The sequence below is a fragment of the Parasteatoda tepidariorum genome, chromosome 2 (genome assembly GCF_043381705.1).
Source record: "Parasteatoda tepidariorum isolate YZ-2023 chromosome 2, CAS_Ptep_4.0, whole genome shotgun sequence".
NCBI classification, from domain to species: Eukaryota; Metazoa; Arthropoda; class Arachnida; order Araneae; family Theridiidae; genus Parasteatoda; species Parasteatoda tepidariorum.
Genome location: NC_092205.1, coordinates 47,626,190 through 47,644,718, shown reverse-complemented (window position 1 = coordinate 47,644,718; position 18,529 = coordinate 47,626,190). Strand labels below are relative to the sequence as shown.

General features: G+C 29.2%; 1 protein-coding gene across 1 annotated transcript; it reads right to left on the bottom strand.

Moving 5' to 3' along the window:
- Window positions 1–1,404: 1,404 nt before the first annotated feature.
- Window positions 1,405–7,722, bottom strand: LOC107441298 (beta-1,4-mannosyltransferase egh). Its single transcript, XM_016054509.3, has 2 exons — window positions 7,536–7,722; window positions 1,405–4,205 (listed from the first exon to the last, which is right to left on the bottom strand). The coding sequence occupies exons 1-2, from the start codon at window positions 7,555–7,557 to the stop codon at window positions 2,806–2,808; spliced, it is 1,422 nt and encodes a 473-aa protein (XP_015909995.1). The 5' UTR covers window positions 7,558–7,722; the 3' UTR covers window positions 1,405–2,805.
- Between the last annotated feature and the right edge of the window lie 10,807 nt (window positions 7,723–18,529).

The window sequence follows — 18,529 nt, the reverse complement described above, 5'->3', positions numbered from 1 at the left end:
AAATCGCACATGACTGTTATGGTGGTTTTGCACATTCATTATACTTTTTCTCTCCATTTAATATTGTAACATTAATATGATTATAATAAAAGCAAATATTTAACATATTTGGGCAAAACATAACAACCTTTAAATATGTAAAGATAACAATAGCAATCTTAATTTTTGTGGTTAATGTTCAAGCACAAGTTTTTCTTATTGTATACTATTAATATTACTTTTACACAAATCTTACATGGAAGTTTAATTATAATTTACATGATTTAGTACTCTTTGAATTTTATTTTAGAGAACACTGTTTTATGAATTTTATGGTGTTTTCTAAATTTTTTATCAGTAAAAGCTTACATCTATGCATTCCACATTAAAATAATAGAAAAGAATATAGAAATAACAAGTTACAGCGAAACTTGTTTAAGTTGACAACTTTTGGAATGACAATTTGATGGTCCACTAGTAAAGGAGGGTATAATTGCTTATACTAGTTTGACATTGATCATTAAGATTAACATACAGAAATAATCAACATGTTTCACTATTGTAAAAGATTACAGATTTAGAAATCCATTTCAATGTTCATAAAAATATTACAGTAAAATCTAAATTGGTCAATTATCCTTACATGACACATCATTATGTTAAGTTTTGAATCATCATCCAAAACTTAACATAATTCTCAATAGGTTATGGAAAGTATAATGAAACTACAAGATATTTTTAACTGCATTACATCTGAATTTATTTATTTATTTTTTTAAACATAAATAATTTAAGGTATTTATGGTTTAGAGGGAAAAGCTAAAAAAATTCTCCAAACTAAAATTTATAAACTAAAAAAAAAAAAAAAAAACATATGCTAGGTTTCTAGGTAANTAAAAAAAAAAAAAAAAAAAAAAACATATGCTAGGTTTCTAGGTAAATTAAAATTCATATCTTTAAACTTTAAAAATAAAAACCAATTTTTAGAGATATTGATTTACAAAAAGCAGCGAGTGAAAAATACAAATTAATATAATTATAACAGACGAAATAATTTTAACAGTAATAAAATATAAACAGACGATCTCATTTTATTCAAAAACCATTAACTTATCATTACTTACACAGGTTTCACTGTATTTGTTTAGAATATTAAATTTTCATAAAAAATTGACAATTAATTCAACAGAATAATTTTAAGGATGTAATGAAAATTATCAACTGTTGAACATAATTATATTGATCGATATTAGACTAAATAACACAGCAACAATATTCCTTTATGAAAGGAAATGGATATAAAAATTTAATAAAATATAGAAAATAAATTTTAATAGAAACATGCAATTAGGAGAAGGGAAGGAAAGTATTGAGTAATTTATATCATTATTTTTAACATTCAAAAGTAGTGAACTGCTATAGTCGTTACTTTTTTCGTATTTTGTAGTGTAGTGTGCTATTTTTTTAAGCAAGTATTGTAGTGAGTAGTGTGATACAAAAAACACTAGTAGTTTCTGGCAAAAACTTTTAATGTTAGTTTAGTAAAGAAAAAGGTTCTAATACAAATAATTTTCGGAACTTGGTGGGTACAAATTGAATCTTCCTATGTCTGTCAATAAGTGAAATGATAATGCCCCCGGTGGCTGCAGTTGAGTGTTAACAAGATTACATATTTAGAATCACGTAAAACTAATATTTAAACTAGATATTACAAATAATAGATAATTTATTACTTTGGTGACACGTATGTGAATGTACAGTCATGAAATGATGTTATTTCAAAGAAAAAGAACATATTTTCAATGTACATTATATCTTAGAATAAATAAAAGAGCATTAAACACTTAGCAAAATGTCAAGCATTTGATAATTTCCTAGTATTTCTTAAATTAAATATTTACTGTCGAGAAAGACATGGAAAGTTAAAGGTTAAATGAACAAAATTCGAAAAAAATGTTTTAGAATAACATACTGGCTCATGTAAACATGAATGAACTTGAAATTTCCCTTTTTAGTTTTATATATAAATGTAAGATAATCTTTATAAGTTATTTATATGCATCAAAACTTCAAAACATTGAGAAAAATAATAAGTTAGCAGCAATTTGCCAGTGAGTGATATCTTTTCAAATATAATTTGAGTATATTAGTAAGGAATTAACCAGTTTAATAAATATCTTTCAAAATCAGATGTAGTTGTCGGATCTAAAAAGCTTTAAGTGCATAGAATGTTAAAAACATTCTCTCAGTTTTCCTATTTATAAATAGATATATGTACGTACTACAATATAATAACTAACTTTGGATATAAAAACTACTTTAAACTAGGAAGCAACATTGCAGTATAAAGCAAGCAGAAAAATTTGTTTAAATAAAACTGTCTAAATTATTAAAGCAAAGTATATTTCCAAATAATTTTATTTCACTGCTAATTTTTGAAAACGAAGAGTGGTTTTAATTTTATCAACATAAATGTTAATAAATCATATATGTATAATTTTTAGTATTAAGTATTTATACATTTTAATAAACTGTCATCTTTTATATTATTTATCTTTCACTTACTAAAATCAAAAGTAAAAAAAAATTAATAAATAATACTAGAATGTTTTTAAACATCATAAAAAGGAACCATTTATTAACTTTTAAATGTACAAATATAATTATATTTTTCAAAATGATAATATAAATAGATGAGGCAGCTAAAACACCAAATTTTGAGCAGTTATGACCAAATATGCATAGATTTCATTTCTACAGTACTAATTAGGTGTTGAAAATGTCATGATTAATCATTCATAGCAAACATGATAATAAATTAAGTATTTAAACAGTTATAGTAGATTTGACATCTTTGTTCACAACATAAAATTTATGCTTTTTGCCAAAACATCCCCAGATTACTGCAACATTTTCAATCAGTATATTAATAGGCACTGTGCAAAGGGCTCCAACTAAACACATTATAAACTTTACAAGTCCAAGTCGGTATAAGCTGAAAGATTTGATTACTCCAAATATATACATATAAATATTCATTGCTCCAACAAAAGCGCAAAGAAAGTTTATGATCTGCCAGCAAGGAATCGGGAAAATTCCAGCAAGCACAATATTTGATGTGCTGAGAGGTATTGTAGCCCAGGAGTAAAGGGCGCAAGCAAGAAAAATTTTATTACGAAATGGAATCTTGGGGCTGTGAACCACTAAAAAGATTCCCTGAAGCCATCGTTTTCGTTGTTGTAAGAAATCCCACAGTGTGAAGGGACTCTTTTCCCACATTTCTCCTTCGATGAAGTTGAAGGTATATCCTTCTTTATAAGCAATCATGCTGAAAAAACAATCTTCTGCAACAGATCCATCTAAGCCGTGATCAAAAGAAACTTTACGCTCGGCACCGGCTTGGGTAACAACATACGATCCTTTCCAACTGAACAGTGGACGGTGGAAAATTTGGAATTGGAATCTCAGCTTCCCCATGTCATCTGCAACTCGGAAACAGTCAGCAAGAGTTGTCATCCAGTTCACAACATTTTCATTGGCATAAGTAATCATGCCCTGACCAAATTGATATTTGCCATCAAGAACGAAATTAATAACGCCCTTTATAGAATTTTCGGTGAGAATGGTTTCTTCATCTAAATGTACAATCCAATCTGAATCATTTAAAATGTTTACATCATCCTCTAAGCAGTATTGTAAGGCTCTGGCTTTGAATAAGGCTCCCGATTTAGTTCTGTAAGTAGAAGGTACAACAATCTCCCGGATTCGCGGATGTTTGGGCAAATTCAGAGCTTTATCTGTGACAACTTCGAACAAAAAATTCTCAAGCCCAATATCCAAGCAAGTGTTCATGTTCCGATTTACATTATTTTTAACTAAATCAGGATAATCTCCTCGAGTAACAACACGGATGGAAATAAAAGGTGCCAGTAAAGGAGATCCTTTAAGCTGTACTTTTTCTGGAAAAGCATTGAAAAACAACAAACCAAAACAATTAAATAAACACTGAGGTAAAGCAAGAAAAGTCAAAAATCTTAGTAAGTATAAAAGAATGGCAGGAAAATAACCATATTGTTCAAATGGATCTTTAAAATCTGTATCACAAGACCAGAAGCATAAACCTCCAGCAAAAATCTCAAAGGTCAATAATAGAGTAAGAAACAACAGACAATGGAGGATGTGTTTTACATTGCTACTCAACACCAAGCCAGGTCCTATAATATCACCTATAAAAAAATATTAAGACAGTTAGTATTATTCATATTAATCTTTAACTCCTCTCAAAACTTTGAAATACAAATATTTTTTATAAAATTGCAGGCTTAAGGTTAATAAATATGTAATAATTTTAACTCACCAATTACTTTTTTTGAAATTCAAAAATTATGCAAAGAAAAGTAACTATTTGAATTTTAAGACTTCTTTAAATAAATAATAATATATGAGGAAAACAAAGTAGAGATTGTTTATATAAATTGAAATTTACAACAATAAATATCCATTGTTTAATTGATAATCATGAAATTATTTCAATGACTTTTGATCTATTTGTTAAATTTTATTTCACATTAGAAAGAAGTTAAGAACAAACATCATATATATATATAGTTTCAGCGTCATAGTGTAACATCTCGGCATATCACATCACTCTCCATCATATAATACTTTAAGAGATTTCATCATCCTTTTTGTCATTGAGAGGAGCCAGCGAGTCCCGATGGGGAAGTCCCGAATTTATAATTAACTATTAAATCTCTTCGATAGAACAACCTAATTTCTTATTCACATCAAGGTTGGCAAGTTTATGCCAAGGTGGTTAAAACCACTGGTAGGAACCGGTTAAAACCACTGGTAGGAACCGGTTAAAACCACTGGTAGGAACCAGTTAAAACCGGCATGGCAGAAACCCTTTTCTGCCACATTTGTGGCAGAAACTGTCAAAAATTCAGCAAATGACATAAAAGTATTGAGATTGACATCAGGGTTGGCTTTTTGCCGGCAGAAACTAAAGACCTCTATATTAGTTCTAGTAATTGCTTAATGACATTTTGTTTAAGTAAACTGAAAAATGTAACTCCATGTAACTGCAACAAACTTTTTAATTCATTGTTTGTAAATGACCTCTATATTAGTTCTAGTAATTGCTTAATGACATTTTGTTTAAGTAAACTGAAAAATGTAACTCCATGTAACTGCAACAAACTTTTTAATTCATTGTTTGTAAATATGTATTATTTTGTTTAAATTAAATACATGGAGTGCAGTATATCAAATATTCATATAAAACAAATCGGCCCCAATTCCTGAAACTTATTTTTCCAGTCTAGTTTTGACAACTACCCCAGCTGCTACATGGTGGTCCAGTTTTAAAAAATATGCAATAGATGAAAGTTTCACAAATCTTGATTGCTCCTTGATGGCAATGCCTGCTAGTTCTGCTGGACTTGAGAGAATCTTCTCAAATTTCTCCTTCGTGCATAGCAAATTGAGAAATTGTTTAGGTTTAGAAACTGCATCAAAACTTGTCTTTTGTTATAGATTACTGCAGAGTGCAAACAATGTAATATTTGATTTTGAATGGTGATAATTTTGTAAATAAATTGCACTTTGTTTAACATTTGCTTTTTCTATGAATTATCCATTGAACCATCTCTATGAATTATCAATTTCTGCAGACAAAAAGCCAACCCTGATTCGCATGCATTTTGGCAAAACTGAGAGAAGGCAGCTCTCACCAGACATATCACTGTTATATCCTTCTATCTTTTTATTTCTATTAAATGTTAAGTTTGATTATTAAATCATCATCATTATTTCATTTAATGCTGCACAAACTTTCACATATATATACATATATAAAATATACACTCCTTGTTCAATAAATAATTTCTTACAAGTTATTAACAAGTATAATATTATATATATTAATTAAAAACTTGGTTAACTAACTTAATTATGACTCAATCTTCAATTCTTAATTTATAGCTGAAAATATAAGAACACGTCCAATCAAATTTTAAAATAGGTTTGATTACTAACAACTAATGAGTGAGTGAAATTAGTTTATCATCAGTTTAGCTAATATCTATCTAAAGTTTCTATTCAGTTGGGTCAAATGGGGAAAGTGTGTCCATGGAATTAAGTTAGAGAGTACTTTAAAACACATATTTTCCCTTTTTAAATCATCCATACAGAAATATAGATATTCAGTTCATTTTTTTCAGAGACATATATTGGGATTAAGACAAACATTTTAATTTTAGAATCCATTAATAAGTTAAATGTTTGCAAACTATCCTGATTATATTCAAGCTTATGGCATATTACTTTCAATTACCGATGAACTTGCCACTGATATAATTATTAAAGAGAAGAAAAAAAACATTAATTTCAGTTAAGACAATAAGAGGAAAATCAAGAGAACAGATCAACATAGAAAATTAAGATCTGGTTGAAAATTTTTATTTATTATGAATCGTTTTGTAAAATGAGGTAAATTGGGAGTACAATTGAGCTTACATAAGTGTTATACGACATAGAATATTTTTTTTTACCCTGAGTTAATTCAGATAAATATCTAATGCTCAATATTTTATAATAAAATAGCTATAAATAGTTTTAAATAAATAGGAGCAGATGCATAAGGAATCAGGCGGAAAAGTGTAACTAATCGACTAGCAAATTGCTTGTTAAAAAAAAAACAGTAGCAAAGCAAGCTTACTAGCAACATCTGATGGTCTGGATTTTTGTACTTTTCACATAATTTTTCAAATTCTGTTATTTTTGATACAAAGTTATTACAACAAGCAAGTTTTGTGTTTAGTTATCACTTCTTGATACTCTGCGTTAATGACAATTCCTCCGTTAATCTTCAAAATTATCCGATAGTGCCATTTTCCGTTGTTACTGCATTTTTCTATGCTCATTCGAATTCAGAAATTTTTGATACAATGTTATTACAACACTTGAATTTCAAATTTGAGTAATAATTTTTTGACATACTTAATTCCACCTTGTTTTTCGGGGGTTTATTTATCCATTTTTCTGCCATTTCAACATGGTTTCTTAAATTGCAATTTTTTAATACGCATTTTGATACTACAATTGCCAAATAAATTTAAAGCTCGCAAATTTTTTTTAAAAGAAAAATATATGTAGATGTTTTTCCGGGAGTGGCTACGAGTTATACTTTCGAGATGGTTTCTTTCTGTGATGTTTTTTTTTTTTTTTAGTTTCTCGCGGGGTGCTGCCCGAAAGTTGTCAAGACTTGGCGATTATTTTGCCACACATCACGATACTGAAATATTCCTAAAAATTAGTAAAAGCGCTATGTAATCAAGATTCGATAATTATACTCAAAAACACAAAATTGGCTTAAGACACAAACATCTATGAGTAATGTTACATTTAAAAAGTCGTATACTGACAACAAATAGCATATAACAAATTGGAAATAAGTTAAAATATTAAAAATAGACAAAATATAATACAATGAATTGTTCCTTAAGGAATTTAAATAACCAATACTGAAGTTCATTCGTATATTTGTCACTTACTTTTGAAAAAACGTAAAATCATGATTAAGTAGTTCAAAATGAATACAAATATAAGAAGCTTTAAAAAATATGAAAAAACTGACTAAAGTTTCGATTGTAAATATTAATCATCTTACTGAAATATTAAAATTAATTTAGGGGCGACCAGCGCACACCCACAAATTGTAAACAAATATTTCAAAGGAGTTCTGCCGAGTTGAGGAACTTGAAGGAACTCTACTGTTGGTAAATTTGAATGAGATATTCATACTGACATTTTGCAAGCAATTCCATCAGAGTTAGTTCTAGCTTCTCATTGGTTGTTAAAATTGTGGACTTGATGGGTTTTTTTTAAAAGCAGGCCTTAGATGTTCTTTTGGCTCGCGAGAAACTAAAAAAATCATCACAGAGAGGGACCAACTCGAAATGTATAACCCGCAGCCACCCCCGGGTAAATATCTACATGTTTTTTTTTTGTTTTTTTTTTAATTTGCTAGTTTAAAATATATTTGGCACCTTGGCGATTCTAGTTGGCGCAACAGATCACGATACTGAAATATCCCCTTAAAATGGACTGTTCAATGTACAAAACGAAATTCTATCTTTATGAATCATTCGTATCATTTTAAATCATTAGTTTCGATGATATATATCTAAGAATTCAAATTAGAGATATTATAGAGAGGGTATTACACTGTTAGAGGCCCCATGATCACTATTTATATACCAATAGAATCAATTTTTTGTACCAGTCTTCAGCTCGATGAATCGAATTCCAGCCTAAATCATGGATGGCGATGACTTAACCCAACACAACGAGAGGGCGGCTTAATACTTTTGTTGTAACATGATTGATCCTGTAATATTTCTTTTTTTTTTTCTTCATTCAATGTCTTAACTATAAAATATTATACATTAGCAATGCCTGATAATAGAATTTACCTAGTTCATACAACTAAATATTAATGCACTATTTACCAATACTTCATATAAAATAAAATTGTAGACTATTGAATGTCGGAAAGAAATTGCCTTATCAGAGGATTTTTTGAATAAAATAAATGTACATCACCATTAGAGGAAAAGAAAAACCATGAAACCACTTTAGGTTAGCCACATTGTGTTTCGATCTGTCTAGCACACACAAAAAAAAAAAAAAAAAAAAAAAAAAAAAAAAAAAAAAAAAAAAANAAAAAAAAAGTGTTATAATGCTATAGACGGATAAGACCGGAATCAGTAAAGGGTTATTAAAAAAATTTAGAAATTATAAAAATAAATAAACACATAAACATAAATTTGGTATTAGAATATTTTAAAATAATAATAATACAAAATTTCCTACTTACACGTTTTATTACGTTTCGATATAGTTACCGTAAGTAACTTGACAAACAACAAGATGATTAGCATCGCAGCAGTTACGGATGATAACTATACGATTTGATTTTTTAAATGGTTAATTTCATCATAATTATTTCACTGTAACTCTAACGTGTGGAAAGTTATATTCTTTCCATTTGTTATGCATTATTTCCGTACGTAAAAATATTATTTTTTAACAAGATTTCAAAATCTCAGCATTCTTTATCGACGATCCTACAATAAATAATTTATTGTAATTTATCTGTGATTTTTTTAGCATTGTGATTAGCATTGCCTTCCTTCCATATTACTGCGTTTACTACATTAACAGCAAACAAATAACAGCTTGAAAATTTTATTTTATAAAACAATAATCATACCAACAATTTATTTTTACAAAGTATTATTGTAAATATACATTTGTTAAATGAGATTGTTAAAATATCTTACACAGCAAAAACAATTTTTTTTTAAATAAAGGTATTCTTTTCGCTTTCATGATGAGTAAGTATTAAACATGATAGTATTTGTCGAGAAGAATGAAATTCAAGTTAAAATGCTGAATTGCAAGCTTACCTTAAAAACCGTATTTAACATTTAAAAAATTTATCGTTTGCTTCAAAAGAGCCTTGAAATTTTTTTCAAATTGAATAATTTTTTTATTTTATAATTTTTTTTTTATAATTATTTTTTTCGTGTGTAGATAAGTAAGTAATTGGAGGCTCAAAAATTTTAAAATTTTGTATGAAACTAAAATAAATAATGAGAAAAAGTTGAATTTCTTATAATTAATTTAACATAACTATTTTTATTTTTAATATTAATTTTAATCTGTTTTAATTTAAGCCATTCACTTATTTCTAAATAATTATATTTGGTATTTTTAGTTTTTATATTTGGTATTTTTAGTTTCTTTCATTTCCTCCAATTTCTTTCATCTTGTCCAGTTTCTTCCGATTTTTTCCATTCTCTATCAGTGTTCCGAAATAGGTTTCTTTCGAAGAAAAAAAAACGACAACTCTTTATTATACATATTTATATAATACATTATATTACCTGAAATATGTTCAAATTATATATTAAAATGTAAGAAGCATAGTAATTATTATACGACAATAATTTGTATTTTATTATTAAGTATTTTATTCTATACTAGGTAAAAAAACTTTCCTCGCTTTTTTCTTCTTCTTTGTTAACGTTTAATATTAGTCAACTTAGCTTCGAGTTAAACCAAAATACGTGATGCCGAAGACAATATTTACACGCTTCTGTTGGATATTAGCATCTTTTTAATCTATAATCTCTTATTATTAGCTATTTTGATTTTAATTTGTTTAAAAAATAACCACAATATTGGCAAACTTTAAAAAAATTTTTTTTTTAAAATTTCAGTTAAATTTAAAATGTAAAGCTCTTGTCTATAACATGATATATAGATGCATAAAAAAGAAGGAATAATAAGAAAAAGAAAGAAACTGTAGGAAGAAGGAACAAACCAAAAGATCTACTTATAGAATATCGGTTTTCATAATTTTTTTTAGAATATTTTATTTTGAATTTCGAAAAATTAAGTAAAAATTATATCTTTAAATTTTTTTTTAATCATAATTTTTTTAATCATTTTTTTTAATAGTCAAATATCATAAATAAGAAAAACATTCTCTTCTTAATCTGTATTTTTGGTTCATTTATAATTATTTGGGTATTGTTTTAGGATTTTTGGATCCTTAACTTTTCCACATGCATTTCAATTATCAACAAGAAAAAAAAAAACTTAACTTTTCCAAAATTGGCAAATAATCCAAGTCATGCAATAAGTCGAATTTAAAACTAGGATCGTTTGTAAAGAAGACGTGTTAAAGTCGAGCTAAGTTTCTCCACTAAAGTTAGAATGTTAATAATGTGGAGTTAATTAAATACAACGCCGTATCGCACATCGAATTTGTTAAAATATAATTATTTCTCTACGTTTTTTACTCAACTTAGATGCATTAATTGTTTATGTATTCTATTTCATTGTAACAGTGATATATATATTTTTTTTTTGCATACCTGGCAACTTCGATGCATATCTAGTTTTTTTTATGTTCTACATGGCTTCGCTCCTGTCTTTGTAGTAAGAAATATTCAGTGAAAGAATTGAAATCTTTGTGAAAGAAAATAGAACGTGTCACTAAAGAGAATAGATTCTTGATGGGCACGAGTTACTCGAAATAAAATGAAAAGTATAGTACGGCTTTCAGGAGAACTCCTCCAGACACTCGCCTCTCGTTTTGGCGGGTGCTATTAACCATAGTACTCAAGGAAAGGACACTTCGAATATTAGTGTGGGGTGAATAGTTTTGTCTTAATCAATCGACACCTTCTTTCCTCAATTTCACCCCCATTAGAAATGTGCTCTCGCTTGTTACCATAATAGCAGACAGCCCCAGACTTTTAGTCTGGAGCAGTTCTCTTCAAAGTCGCACTATACAGTTAACGTAAGCAAACTTAAGCAAATGCCACCTTTCAACAACCAATCAAGAATCAGGATTGAGATAGCCATTCGACGTCACTTGCACATATCCCATTGGCTAATCTCGACTAAGATACACCCTTTTTGTCATGAAGATTTATATGTAGCTTTTATAATCAATCACTATCAGCAGATACATTTACTAGACAATTTTTGGCATATGACAGCGAAAAACTCAGAGATCCGTTGCCGAAGGCAGCAAAGCATTTAATAGCAGGTATCTTTATAAGGCGGGTCAGCAAGAGGCAATGATTTAAAAAATAAAAAAACTCAAATTGGGTAGATGTAACATAGAATAATTACGAAAAGTAAGTGCTTTAGAATCGATTGTCTGATAGTCACCGACTATATGAAAATGTCAACTTAGAATCAAAAATTTCAACGTTAATAAAAAAGCTGAGTGTTGTAGTTTTGACTATATTTTAATAGTAGACACAGCAAAATTTTAAGCTGTTTTCCTTCCCCCCTCCCTTTCTTTTTTTTCTCTTTTTTTAAAAAACGCTGTAATTCATGCATAATTCTTTTCTGAAATTTTGTTTGAGTAATTTTGTAAAAGTAATTTACCATATTTTTTTAAGAAACATTTTCTAATTTAAATAAAAAATAATGGTTAGTGTTTTTCTGTTATTGGCATAACAGAGTCTTAAGGCCAGTTTAGACGATCCAATTTCTTGGACAGAGATTGATTGATATTGATGGAAACTTGTTTTGCTTTGAGCTTGGATCGTGTAAACAATCATCCAAGAACTTGATCCAACTTCTTGGAGGATAATAGAGCATGTTCTATTTTCCATCCAAGTTTTTTCTCCCTTAACCAATCAGCGTCTTAGGTTTTGTGACGTGACGTCAACAAGCAGGCAGCAAATTATGTCATTTTGTTGTCTGTTTTCATATATTTTAGTCCAAATAAACTGATCTGTTGCGGTTTATTTGTGTTATTATGATTTTATTTGAATTTAATTAGTAATTTTAAACTTGTGCTAGTATTATTTTATAATGTTGAATCTGAACAATGCGCATGCGCAAGTTTTTCTTTCAACGAATCAGCGACATTCAAGAACTTGGATAGTGTCGACGAATCATCCAATTTCTTGGACAAAGATTCTCTCCAATTTCTCGGATTCAAGAGCTTGGACCGTGTAAACAGGCCTTTATACTGCAAGAAATTTTTATGCATGATTTTAACTTTTTCTTCATTGCGCTGTTGATAAAACTTAAAAATGTCAGACATTCTTTTAATAATAATTGGGCACTTGTACTTCAAGAAGAAGACATCCCATGCCCACACGTGTGACCTATGACGTCAGCGCCAGCTAATCTTTAACAGCAAAATTACGGTCGTATTAAAATTGAACTTAGTTTCTCTACATAAGTTTCAGAATGCTAATTAACGATAAGTCAATTAAAAACAGAGCCGTATCGCACACCGAATTAGTTGAAATATATTCCTTCTCGTCTACTTCTTTTACTTAACTTTGATTTATTATTTGTTTATATACTTTATTGTAACCATGATATATTTTTGTTTCGTGTACCTGGCAACTTCGATGCATAATTAGTTTGTTTATGTTCCACATGATTTCGTGCCTGTCTTTGGGTTGAGTATCTGTGTAAATATGTAGTGAAAGAATTGAATCTTTGAGAAAGAATCTTTGTGAAAGAATTTAGAATGTGTCATTTAAGAGAATTGATACACGGCAGGCTTGGTTTACTCGAAATAGAATGGAAAGAACAGATGCTAACTTAAACAAATGCCGCGTTTCAACAACCAATCAGGATGGAGATACTCACACTACGTCACTTGCAGGTATCCCATTCTAAAAGTAAATATCGTTTACAAATTATTAAACAGTAGCGGCCGCAACAGCAACGAAAAATGACGTCGCATGAGAAGTGAACAAACTTTAAAATTCATTTTAATTTCTGACGAAATTCTTATTGAATAAGTATTATCTTTTATGTAAGCTGTTTTGATATCAGTCTGCTTTAGGGTTTTAACTTTTTTCTTCTTATTTCTCAAGAAGTATTTTGGGAAATGCAATTCTACCACCGGATTAAGGCAAAGAAACATACATATTTTGTACAGAATGTTACAAAATACCCATTTCGCTTGGTAAATGTCAGTTACTCATAGAACTGAAGATACTCATAGAACTGAAGAATATAATTAGGTTTATCAAAAATTCAATCAATATTCCAGATGGTTTTCGTTTTATCTGATTGTATAATTATCGCTCTCGTGACTTTGACAATAAGAGACATTATATATACACACTTATGTATATTTGCATTTACTTACGTGACAATGATCCTATCAAGTCGGAAACAAAAACATTGACACAACAAAACTGATAAGTTATTAAAATTCTTCATCAAAAGCAATCAAAATTCACTTTGAATGCATGTTGATGACCCAGAGTCATTTATTGCATCGTTCTTGGAACCAAACGAAATGTTTTTTTTTTTAATGAATTCGGAAAAGTACTTAGTTAATGTTAAGAAAACAGTCCTTGCCTTGAAAATTAACCATAAGTTTGCTTATTTAATGCTTCAATTACCCTTTTCTTTTTTTACTTTCATCTTTCTCTTTCTGAATTCTGAAGTAATTTATTGGTCAAAAAAGGTAGGGTTATAATATTATCCTTAATTGGTGAACATTCCAATTATTTTTGAAATAGTTTTTTATTTAAAAAATATAACATGATTATTACAGTATGGGTCATGAGTGGCCTTCAAGCATTGGATAAATTTTCGTCTAAGGGCCATATTTCGCCGAAAATTTCATCTCAACTTAAACATTATTCAATTTGTTATTGTAAACTAACAAGGAAAGGGCACGGCTAGGGAAATGCACTTCAGGAGGAAATTTGATGTATAAGTATCTTACCTTATGGAGTGTTAACACATTTAAAATAATAAAGTGCGCTAGCCACTCAATTTTGGGAAAAACGCATTTGAAAAAATCAGCATACTTTACGTGATAGTTAAATTTTCACTTTGGTAACGGCGCAGTGGTTCAGCGGGAAGGAAATCTACCTAACAATGAGATTTTTGGTTGTTCGAATAGTGCAGAGGACATTTTTTTTTCCCAAATATATGTTTTTAAGTCGGTTTCTTATATTGCTAAGTTACTGCGCCGTTAGAGAAGTGTAGAATTAAAGTATGCTGACATTTTCAAAGGCATTTTTCTTTAATTTGATTGGCTTGTTCGTTTTATTTCAAAGAGTTAACACTCGTAAGGTATACTATTAATATACCAAGTTTCACCCCAAAGTGAAGTTTTGCCCCCTCTTTGAAAGATAAATAAAACGATTTAAAAAAAAAAACGTAACATTAAAAAAATATTACCCTTTATAGGACAAAGCAAAACTCTTTTTAAAACTTCATCCCATCAAAATAAAGAAATTAACTATGATCACTCCCCACATTGGTTACCTTCGGACGTGATGTGAACACGCCTACTTTGACAGAAACTCCCTCTTCGATTTTAACACGCCTACTGGTCCACATTAAAAAGTTGACTTGCTACTTGTGACATTATCAACCTCTTCGTGCTGTTGCTACTTAGTCTCGAGCACACACTACGTCGGAATGTATACACTTGACTTCTAATGGCAACACAGGAGACCACGACCGTGAACTTAATGCATCTCTCACGATCAGCACTCAAAAGTAAGGTGATGTTAATACAGCTCTCCCGGTTTCTCACAAAACAACAATGAATCAACTAGTAGTAACCATTTATGGAATTCGATTAAAGATAAAATTCTGTTGGGGAAGTACTGTAGTGTATCTACCACTACAAAAATACAATTCCAACTCACTGGTATATAAGACATGTTAACTCGATTCTATGTTGGGGTACCTTAACATAGATGAAGGTTGACATGGTCGATATCTACTCTCCCCACTTTGGCCATCATTTGCTGTTGCTCGAGACGAACTTATGATAATCGAAATTTATCACAATTAAGCAATTTTCACTGGTACGAGTACTTCTACTTATTGATGGACCGTCAAAGATCTATTACCACAGTACCTACATAAGTACCTGTATTAATATGTTTAGTACTTATTAAAACAGCACCAATTATCTTAATTCCAGTAGTACCTATTACCATGATTAACGAAGCATCATTGATGCTATAACAGCATATTGAATTTTTTATGGTTCCTCTAAACGAGTACTTTTTCTCCATTGACTTTGCTTTTCAGTGCATAACTTATTGGCCAATCAGATGACGCGATTTACCACAGTAAAGCTTTCTTATTATATATTTATTTTAACATAAAGTTTATGCACACAAACTCACTACAGCCCACGCTTTCAAAGAGAAAACCGAGTGCCATATCAACGGATTCAAGCCACATTTGAAAAAACACGTTGAAAAATTTGTCGAAAGATGGTGTGTGTGGTAGCAAATCTATGGAGGCTATTTACTTGATATGCTATTCAGTTCTTAACCATCTATCGTATACTACTACGAAAGAATGAATTCAAAAATTAAAATGTGTAATTAAGAGATGTTGTAGCTCAGGGGATAGAACGTTCGCCTCCCGATGAGATGACACAGGTTCGAATCCCAGCGCTGACTGATGTTTACGAATTCTGTTCTTGGCTCTCACCAGCCACATTACTGACTTAAAATATCCTCAGCAGTAGGCGGGTGATGGGATGGAATCCCCTTGCCTTGGTGGGCTAACCGTGGGAGGTTTTCGTGGTTTTTATTTCCATGTAACGCAAATGTGGGCTAGTTATATCAAAAAGTTCTCTCACGAAGGCTAGTTTGTCCCAATGCTTATTGATCCAGGATTTCTCCTGTCTTCTGGGTTGGGTTCAAAATTACAAGACTACGAAGTTGAACATTGATAGTCCTAATTTAGAATTGGGTCTGCTGTTCAACGCCGGTTATAAAATAAAATAAATTGTGGAATTATGAGTCTCCTACCCATATACTTTTTTTTTTTAACTTTTAGGACTCCCTGCGTATTTCAACTTTTCGCATTAAAACATCTTATAGGTAATAAGATAGTACATTAATAGTTTTTTGTTGCATTTGATTGCTATTTTTATCAAATCTGGAATTTGTAACATAACATCTAAATATGATGTGATGAAGTTCTTTATTATACTTAATAGTTTTGTTATCTACTCCAGAATTTATGATGCAACTTCTAAAGCAGAGCTGTGAGTTAAAATTCTCAATTCTGATTCGGATTTATACACTTATTAAAATTTTCACAGAAGCATAAAAAAAAGTATTAATATTATTACAAAGTAAATGTTATTTTCAAATGATGTGTTTTTTTATGTACGAGTAAAGTTGAAAGTACTTCCTTTTAAAATATATTTATTTATTGTAACATAATTTTGTATGTCAACAAACATAATAAATAAATTGCGTTATAATTTAATAATTGTTACAGTGTTCATTAGTGTAGCGTTTTTGCTCACATAATTATAAATATTTCCCAAAATAACATTTATAAAACCAAAAACATGTTTTCTTCTTTTAAATCTGCAGTTACTCGCTGATCCAAATCTGCAGCTCAATCCGGATTTAAAATCAAGCTATCTTAACGCCTCAATTCCATCACACTTCTGTAAGGGTTAAACTTGAAATTCTAAAATAGTAAAATTACGTACACATTAAACCCAAAATAGAATTTATAAATATATATAAAATAAAAATAGTAAGAAGCTCGGAGTTAGAAGCTTTTTAGCATACCTGCCATCTTTTCCGGATCTTTCGAAAGATTTAATTCTTATATTTAATGTGGTACCCAAATTTATATATTCACACTTTATTCTTGTTTGAATAAATATGATTTAAAATTATTTTAATTACCATTACTTTTCAATAATTTGAACACATATATGGTTGGCTTGCTGGTTTTCAGATATAGCTCTTAAGTCTTGGTTAAGTTTTATTGAAACACTAGCTTACAATTTAAATTAAATTTTCATTTTCCTACCTCTAGGATTTTTTTCAAAAGCGTAAAAGTTGGCAGGTATGCATAAGAGTTTTTCCTTTAATAGAAAATTAATTTTCGTTCTATTTTTCCACTCCTTTGAACCCGTCATCTTCACTTGCTCCCCATCACCCATCCTCGGGGGTGAAATTTTTTTTAAAAATTTTATTTTGTTACATGATTTAAGTGCATATAAACGTAGTAATGATCTAGTTTTCCTAATTTATTGAATCAGTTTTGAAATACCTTTCATAATTTTAAACCTTTTTTTTAAAATTTTGTTACCTGATTTTTGGTAAGTAAGAATACTTACTAATAGTTTTGTTTTTTCATTTTTACAGTATTTTAGTTGATTTTGATGAATTTATATCAGTTCACTAATTTTTTTCCCACTTATCTCCTTTATACATTATGGTGTTTCCTAAATTATATCTCGAATTCAAATATATTGAGTTAAATATATGCATGCATCATTTTTAAAATTTTTTTTTTTATTATGTTACATGGTTTAAGTACGTTAAGTTCATAAATTAAAAAGTATTTTTTCAACAATATTAAGTCAATTGTTCTCAAATACACCGAAAAATATTTAATTCTAAGCAAAGATGACAAAATTCTATATGATTAAAACCAGTTTATAAACTTCGAAAAATAAACTAATCTTCAAGTGTTGATAAAGGTGAAACAATTATGTGGTTAACTATCCGAATCATTGGATTCAAAATCATGAAATATAAAGTCTTTCGCGGTTAGTCATCAAGTTGCCTTCGAACATAAAGGAAATGAATCAGCGCAATATTTTTCTTCTTCTAATTTATGTGGTTAAAGAATAAATGAAGTATTGAGACAAACATTTCAAATGTATACAATGAAATAGGCATGACGTGTTAAGCATGTATGTAATATAATACTTTCTGTTATTCTAATAAAATTATGAAATCATACAAAAGTTAAATATGGAAACATACATTTAAAATTTAGTATACAAAATTACAATAATAGAATTAATTGAAAAATTTTCAAAACTATGTTTTTCAAGTAGACTTAATCGGAATTTTTTTTTTTAAAAGTAAATAATAGTTAAAATTTATTTGTTGCATGGAATTATTTATGGATAAACGAATTTTATAATTGCATTTGTGTAAAAAAGATCTTTCAATTCGCT

Bases quoted from the DNA above. Each gene is read 5' to 3' on its own strand.
- LOC107441298 (XM_016054509.3), bottom strand. From the start codon at position 7,557: ATGATTTTACGTTTTTTCAAAA. The intron at 4,206-7,535 runs GTAAGTGACAAA...ATTTTTTTATAG, and splicing joins GATTTTACGTTTTTTCAAAA to GTGATATTATAGGACCTGGC.